Source organism: Austrofundulus limnaeus, unplaced genomic scaffold, assembly GCF_001266775.1.
Source record: "Austrofundulus limnaeus strain Quisiro unplaced genomic scaffold, Austrofundulus_limnaeus-1.0 Scaffold1552, whole genome shotgun sequence".
NCBI lineage: Eukaryota > Metazoa > Chordata > Actinopteri > Cyprinodontiformes > Rivulidae > Austrofundulus > Austrofundulus limnaeus.
This window is the reverse complement of record NW_013953954.1, coordinates 1-8,140: the sequence shown is the minus strand read 5'-3', so window position 1 is coordinate 8,140 and position 8,140 is coordinate 1. Positions and strand designations below refer to the sequence as shown.

The window sequence follows — 8,140 nt, the reverse complement described above, 5'->3', positions numbered from 1 at the left end:
CTGTCTGGATAATTAGCACATTAATGATGTCGCTCGCAAATTAAAGCCACAGGCAGAATTATCTCCTTTGGTTTTGTGCAACAGGGTTTAAAATCCTCCCTTTTTTATGCGTCAAAAAGATGGGAACTGAATCCAAAACCTGATGGGAGCAACAAATCTAATTTATGTTACCTTCATGTCTCCAATGACAGTCTGGAAAAGCCCCCCCAGCGCGCTGCACTCCCTCTCCATCACCGTCTCCATCTTCAGCTGTGTGAACGGAAATGACAAACACTTCAGCAGCTCCTGGGGTCCATGAACGAAGCGGAATGAGAGAAATTAGAGGGAGAAGTCCGGTAATAAGGCGGCTCAGATCCACGCAGCGGCAGTGGGGTTTCCCCGGCTGGAGGAGCCCAGGAGGCGGACAGAGGGAGCAGCAGAGCCGGTTAGTTTCCACCCGGAGCCGCTGACTCCCATGTCTGCAGGAGGAGGAGGAGGAGAGGCATGTTGGAGCTGAGGGGAGGAGAAGTGACAACTTTACACCCTCCCGTGTCAGGAGAGGGGACGGGGCGCGCTTGGGTCGTGAACGCGCCTGAGCGTGGCCCCGCCCTCAAATCGGCAAGGTGTGAGATCAGAGCGCCAATCAGGATGGTTTCCCTTCACCTTTACATGTGCAAGCTCAGAATAAATGCAATATTCACAGTTCAGCTATAATAAAATCTTGTACTTATCTGATTAAATATGCTGCTGGAACCAAATCAGGTTTCTTTAAAACTCTAAAAATGTTCAAACGCAAATTAAACCCCTAAAAGTGTAAATCTTCAATTGTTAAAGTGTAATGTTTTAACTGCACCGCCATCTAGTGGGTAATTTAGGCAAAACTCTACAAGCAAATATGTACTGTACAAATATTTGCTTGTACAGTCAAGTCAAACAAGTCTTTGCAGACATTTAACCAAATATTTAGGCCAATTGCAGCTTTCTATAAATATGCTGGTCAAAAAAAAAAAACACTTAAGTCTAATCAAATTTGTGAAGTACTCAAATACGAATATTTCATTGATTAAGAGTGAGAGTTAGCGTGCATTTAAGTGTTCCCTTTTTTTTTTTGAGCAGTGTAGAAACCCTAGATTTTGTTAAGACATGGCCAGATTAACTCTGAGAAAGCAGTTAAAGATGTAAGACATCACATCAAGACTTTGTTCCACACATGTTGAGCTACTTAGAACCCCAAATTTAGCCTTTGAACAGGTAACTCCGTTAAGGGAGGCCTGGGCTTGAAGACACAAGCTCAAGTTTCAATGTTTTAGTAATTACATTTAATTGCAATTTGTCAAGAAACCAAACACAATTGAAGTTCCAAGAAGAACTTTATTGATTTCAGATTGAAGCCACAACAGCAATGGCCATCCATGGCAAGACAGGAACCTGGGAAGAAAAAAAAAAATGGATCAAGTTAGGAATTTCTAACAAGTTCAAGCAAAAGTCAAACATGTCACTTACTAGGAGGCTACAGGTCGTTTTCCATGAGTAGATGCTTGAGGTTGACCAGACTGGAAGAGGGTGGATACTAAAGCAGTTTTAGAACTTCTTGGAGATGTTTTCTGTGCTGCCTTGTCAACCAAACCACCATATCTCTGGGAMGTACTGGAGGCTGGCCTTGGTTGTTGCTGCCTCAAAGGGTAGGATCCAGAAGCTTCAGGTCTAGACCCTCTGGGACCATGGGGGACGAGCAGTCTATCCCACACACCTTCTTTGCTCTGCAGCACAGCGGGGTTYGAGAAGACAGGGTGGTTCAGAGGCAGCCTGCCTGGATGAGTCGACCCTGGGGTCTGCAGCTTGGAGGCAGGGACAGTTTTCCATGGGTTGGGTTGGCCTTTCACTGGAGCTTCTGGAACCTGAGGAAAGCTGGCTTGTGGGTAAAAGCTTGGGGATTGTGCACTGGAACCCAGCCTGCCRTCCCAAAAGTTGATTTTGGTTTGCGGCACAGCGGGGTTTGAGAAGACAGGGTGGTTCAGAGGCAGCCTGCCTGGGTGAGTTGAACCGGACTGTGCAATGGATCCAGGCGCCTTATCCCATACACCAGGTATGTTTTGTGGCAGAACYGATTTCTGGGGCACTTCAGCTGGTGACTGCACACTGGAACCAAACACGCCATCCCACGAGTTGATTTTGGTTGCCGGCACAGCGGGGTTTGAGAAGACAGGGTGGTCCAGAGGCAGCCTGCCTGGATGAGTMGACCCTGGGGTCTGCAGCTTGGAGGCAGGGACAGTTTTCCACGGGTCAGATTCACCTTTCACTGGAGTTTCTGGAACAAATTTGGTTTGTGGATAAAACCCTGGGGACTGAGAGTCAAACAGACCAGCTTTGGGTTGAAGCACAGCGGGGACCGAGAACACCGGGTGGGTCGATGGCAGCTTGGTGTAGGACGYCCCTGCCTGGCGTGCATCAGAAGTGGGGCGGGACTGTTTCTCWGGAGTCTTCTCAGCTTGCATCACGATCGCGCCACTTGACACAACATGCGGCCGTTTTCTTCCACTTTCAGCTGCGGGTTCCCACAGTCTTGGTCTGCCCTGGAGGAAGCTACTTTGTGGCTGTTGTGCTTGACTGGGTTTGGACTTAAATGAGGCAGGCTTGTAACTAGGAACACTTCCACGTTGACTGTAACTATCTACCGGCCCGCTGAAAAAGTGACCTGGTTCGTGGCGACCAACTGAAGCTGTAGAACCTTCAGGAAAGTTGGCTTTGAAAGCTCTTGGATGCACACCATCATGACTTGAAACAGGACTGTAGGTCCTTGATGAAGGCCCCGTTTGTACATTGTGAGGTCTGTTTTCACTTCTATATCTGTAAACATTGCCTGGAAATAGAGGAAAAATAAGTCAACATACAAAAGTTACAAAGCTGCTTTAATAAAATAAAAAAAGTTACCTGATGCAAGCTGCCCATAGATGATCAGGGGGAGCAACAGCACCCTGGGGAAAACAAGATAAAAATTAAATGCATCCAGTGATAAAACATGTCCAACCAAAACAGGTTTAATTAACTTACCTCAAACAAAATCCAGAAGCCATCAGGTTTTTTGGAATCTGAAACAGCTTTGTAAATACCTGCTGTTTGTGACTAATCAACAGAAAGGAAAAACCCAGACTCAACTTCGTACCTGCTGCAGCCACGACAGCCCTTTTAAGCGCTGAAGCGACCAATCAGCTCTCACACTCAGGGTAATTGGAATCAGCTTGGAGTCATGTAATCTTGGGCAGGGTTTGACACTTCACACTAATTGACTGCTTTTCTCACAGCYGAGAAACTCAGTTTGTGGAGCTTCTCCTTAAAGTGTCGAACAAAATGTTTAATTGTATTTTTACATTTGCTTTTTGCGGTGATTTGTGCAAAATGACAAAAAATACAATTTAATTCAATATAACTGAAAATGACTGCAAAAGAAAACAAAAAAATCTTATGATTAAGAGTATTAAATATGATCATAACTGAGGGAATTCATCTCAAGTTGTTTTTTATGATTGWTTCAAACATGATTTTGATGATTCAGCTCTTTTGCTTTCTGAGCTGATTTCTGTCACTTTGTTACTGACTCTACTGTCAGCGGTGAGTTCTCTGCTTATTAATCAGTATCTTATATGGTTTCTTTGCACAAATGACCAGGCTTGGTTTAATGTTGTACTCATTTTAATCACGTCACATTATCATCATGCAAGCACTGTTTTACACCATATTTCCACATTACAAAGGAGCAGCCATGCGATGAAGAGAAACACCTTCAGTTCCACACAGATCCACATTTTAAATCAAATATTTGCCCAAACTAAAAGTTTTAACACAAGAACACATTATTTTGTTTTATTAGTATGAACAAAAAAATTGAACGCAATTTGATCTCAGTAGGGAAGCAATAAGACGTGAACTGATTTGGTAAAATGAACCAAAACACAGCATGTTTTATTAAAAGCGGGTGGCGTTARCTGAGTTTGAGGCCGAGGCAGAGAGCGAGTTCGTTCTTCTGGATTTTGCCGTCTCTGTTGATGTCGCAGTGACCCATCAGGGCTTTCCTGAACTTGTCCAGCTCTGCTCCGCTGATGCTGGGCTGGAGAGACGTGAGAGACCGGTGTCAAAGCAGAGGTCAGAGGTCACCATGTCTGCAGGGTTCTTAATGGACTTTGGAACATCCTGGATCCGTGCATCCAAACTGACTCTTATGCAGGATCATGGTCCAGCGATCAAAATCTAAAGTCACCATTCAACCCACTGAAGTGATTTAATTTTGGTTTTAAAAAACCTGCAGAAAGTGTGGCCTGGTCCAGCTTAAAAAATTGAATAGAAAAAAAAAACTATTTATAATAAAATTCACTTAATTGACCATATAATAAATCTGATTACATTCATTCATTGAGCTGGATTAAATTMAACGTCCTTTATTCCTTGTTAAACTTGTTAAATGTCCCTGTTTGTCACCCAAAATAGAAACTGGTGAAACAAAATACACTAAATCACTTTAAGAAATGGGAGAAAAGAAAAGTCAAAAATTATATTTTAACCACTCAAATATCTGATTGGTACAAATGTAAATGTTGCAAATTCATAAAGTAAATTACCTTGACAAGCTCCATCATGTCCTTCACAAACCCGTCCACCTCAGGGCCTTCTAACTCACCCGTCTTACTCTACAAACACAAATATCTGTTTAATTTGAAACTGCAMCCTTCTCAGCTTTATCTTAGAAGAAAACTTCAGCGTACACATAACTTATTATAAGGTTTAGATCTCAAATACTTAAATGTGTAAAAGGGGTGAATGAATGAAGCTTAATGCAGCACCGGCTAAAACTATCCTCACTTCAAAATGATCTTTGTGAAACATGATGCGCTACAGGTTCAGGAGAGGAACACTCACAACATCATAATGAGCAAAGATCTTCTCAAAGTCCCGTTTCCTGTCCTCCTGACTGCACGCCTGAAACCACACAGAATCCTTTTAAAGTCTTTGAAACAACATGAAACACAAGTTTCTTTGGAAAATTGTTTCATTTCTTATAAAGCTGAACAATTTTTTTTAATTTTAGATTGCAAATATAAAACTTTAATTTTAGATTTTAACTTACATCCATTTTAAATTTCAGTAAGAAGTTCTCTTTCARGGCCAAAATTCTGAAAAAAAGCAACAAATTACATGAAACAAATGTGTCATATTTGATTTTTAGTTTTATTTAACAATAATTTCTTGCAATGTAATGAATTAATTTGTTCTTTCCTGTCAAAAATGTCACAAATGATCCTAGTGTAAACAAACTAAAGTAAAATATGGAGGTTTTTAAACACAAATAAACTTTATTTAACTCTCCTCTCAGAGCGTACCTGGCCAGGTCGTTTAAATCCAGTCTGCCGTCTTTGTTTTTGTCAAACATCTTCATCTACGGGAAGAGAGATTTGAAAACATCAGTCAGCGTTCGGTCTGTGAGCAGCTCAGACGTCTGTTGATCTGTTACCATGGTGTCTGTGTACTCCTCCAGCTTCTCAGGGGTGATGGACTTCCTGTGCTGAAGGAACAGGTCCTGAAGAAAACCCTGAAACAACAACTAGTTTTTACAATAATAATATATTATTTTGCCCTAATGATATTAAAAATGTTGTAGAAAATATATTAAACTCTTCTTTAGCAGACTCGTTACCTTCAGCTCGTTATCTGAGATGTAGCCACTGCTGTCTGTATCATAGTTTCTCCAGATCTGCAACAGAAACTTCTCTAATAAAACAATTCACATCAAATATTCATCATAATGTGCAAACCTGAAATGTGTTTATGTTCTGGGAGACATTTTATGACACATTTTAGCTTAAATAAAAGAGAAACGGACATTTTAATCAGTTTTTTTGTTGCACTATATGAAACATTGAATGTGCACTGAAGTGAACTTTTAGCACAGATTTAGTGAAATCTTTTCATATTCAGCATTTTTGTTTAAGTCTATTTTTGTCTTTTTATGCTCCTTTTAGCTTTTAGTTAATGCCTTCATAATTTTAGCTTTTAGCCATATTTGCAATAATATTTTTTTTTAGATGTTCAGTGTGCATTGCCAATGCAATGCACACTATTGTGATTCGTTTCCCATCCAAGTCATCTCAACTTTGTCATGCTTCTCCTCCTGCATACTTTGTCCTAGAGCTGCCATTGTATTTTATATCTGTAAAGCCCCTGTGCCAAATGATGGCTATGCCTTTTGGTGCCTGTAAAACTTATAGTTTTTGAAATATTAATGTTTAATAAATTATAATGGTAGTCAAAGGAGCCTTGTATTAGAGCAATACTGCCCCCTGCTGCATCTACACAATATGGTACTGCACCATAGTTTCATAATATTTAAACTCAGTAGTTCAGTGATTACAATATTAATATGATTGTATTTTGATGGTTTACTATAATATTGTCTTAATACTGCTCTATTGTTGTAATATATTGCGCTTAAGTGTCAATAATTGCATTGGCAAGGTAAATGTTTTCTGATTAAAATACAATCCAATCCCTGGGATTGTCCTCTGCCAYATCTCCTAYAGTCTCATGATGAGCAATGTGGGCTTTCATGCAGGAGATCAGGGTTCAAATCCAGCTACTGCAACTTTAACAAAAATCTCTTCAAACTTCATATTKTCWCACAATTACCTTAATTACAAACACCTGCTGATGTGACAGACACAAGCTGGTTTAGAAAACACATTTGAACTTGGTCAAAGTTCATTCTGCAAGTCCAAGGCTCCTGCCTACTTTGTCCTACAGCTACCATTGTAATTTCTATCTGTAAAGGCCCTGTGCCAAATGACTGCTATGCCTTCTGGTGCCTGTACAACTTGTAGTTTTTGAAATATTAATGTTTAAACAATATTCCAAATTTATATAATGAGAGTCAATGGGACCTTGTAATGGTCAAATACTGCCCCCAGCTGTGCTCAACTTGGTACTGCACCATAGTTTTTTAATATATTTCATCTCAATAGTTCAGTGTTTACAATACTAATATGATTGTATTTTGATGTTTTACTATAATATTGTCTTAATACTGCTCTATTGTTGTAATATTATGCAGTTTAGTCTCAATAATTGTATTGGCAATGTGGCCTATTTCTGCACACATACAAAGCAACCACTGCCACCATCTTTCGCCAGAGCTCTATTGGTCTAATGTCATGGGCTTTCATGTCAGAGATCAGGGTTCAAAACCCAGCTACTGCAACTTTAAGAAAAAATCTCTTCAAACTTCATGTTGTCACACAATTACCTTAATTCTAAACACCTGCTGACGTGACAGGTACAAGCTGGTATAGAAAACACATTTGAACTTGGTCAAAGTTCTTTATGCAAGTCCAAAGCTGCAGGTAAAGGCATGCTACAATGACATGCTACATGGCAATGCACACTTGTTTTTACATAGTAAAAACCCATGTCTAGTTTTCTTTAGCTGTTTGTTTAGTTTTTGTCTCAGAATCTACATTTTAGATAAAATGAAAGTTTTCATCATGTTTCTGTGTGTTGTTTATTATTATAAATCCAGCCTTCAGCTCTGTATTCACATTGTTTATTGGACCCTCACCCTCATAAACTCCACACTGTTGTTCAGAGGGGTCTCTCTGCGGAACAGAAGCAGGAAGTTTTCCTCCTCAGGCAGCATCAAGGTGGCCAGCTGGAATCAGGAAACACAGTTTTTGTTTTTCATTTAGATTTTTTTTATCATATGTTTTATCTGTTGGAGAATCACATCGAAGCAGGATTTATTTGTTTCACATTTAAATACATAAAATGTAAATTATAAAGATACTTCTTAAAAACCCTAAAAGGTTTGGACTAATTGAAAAGTAGCAGTCGTACCTCTTGGATCTGCAGGTTTCCACCTGCTGCAGTGTGATGAGCTGACATCAAGCTTTCTTTCACTTTTCTAATTTTCTCCTCAGTTATCCCCTCCGCCTGAAAAAGATTTGCATGCTCTGTGTAAAAGTTTCCTTTAAATTAGGTTTTACGCACACTTAAATGACAACCAAACTTAATAATAATAATAATAATAATAAATTAAAAATACAATTTTAAAAAAGCATCTTTGTGTTTCAGATCAACCAGATGAGACATAGCCCAGCCAAACCCAGAACTGTGCAGCCTG

General features: G+C 39.8%; 3 protein-coding genes across 3 annotated transcripts in view; all 3 read right to left on the bottom strand.

Moving 5' to 3' along the window:
- Positions 1-487, bottom strand: part of LOC106535761 (metastasis suppressor protein 1) — a gene marked incomplete at its 5' end in the record, with an annotated part of 30,485 nt that extends 29,998 nt beyond the window's left edge. The window contains 1 exon segment of the mRNA XM_014032838.1: positions 172-487. Within this exon segment, the coding sequence (XP_013888292.1) occupies positions 172-243 (72 nt within the window).
- An 804-nt stretch (positions 488-1,291) lies between these two features.
- On the bottom strand, positions 1,292-3,141 carry LOC106535759 (SH3 domain-containing protein C23A1.17). The gene is made up of 4 exons (XM_014032836.1): positions 3,031-3,141; positions 2,911-2,954; positions 1,483-2,839; positions 1,292-1,407 (listed from the first exon to the last, which is right to left on the bottom strand). Coding segments are annotated over exons 1-4 (1,425 nt in total). The 5' UTR covers positions 3,054-3,141; the 3' UTR covers positions 1,292-1,406.
- A 510-nt stretch (positions 3,142-3,651) lies between these two features.
- Positions 3,652-7,944, bottom strand: LOC106535760 (secretagogin; the record flags this gene model as incomplete). The annotated part of the gene is given in 9 exon segments (XM_014032837.1): positions 3,652-4,084; positions 4,593-4,661; positions 4,891-4,950; positions 5,099-5,144; positions 5,352-5,407; positions 5,483-5,560; positions 5,666-5,722; positions 7,580-7,669; positions 7,855-7,944. Coding segments are annotated over 9 exon segments (672 nt in total), but the record flags the coding sequence as incomplete, so codon positions are not given.
- Between the last annotated feature and the right edge of the window lie 196 nt (positions 7,945-8,140).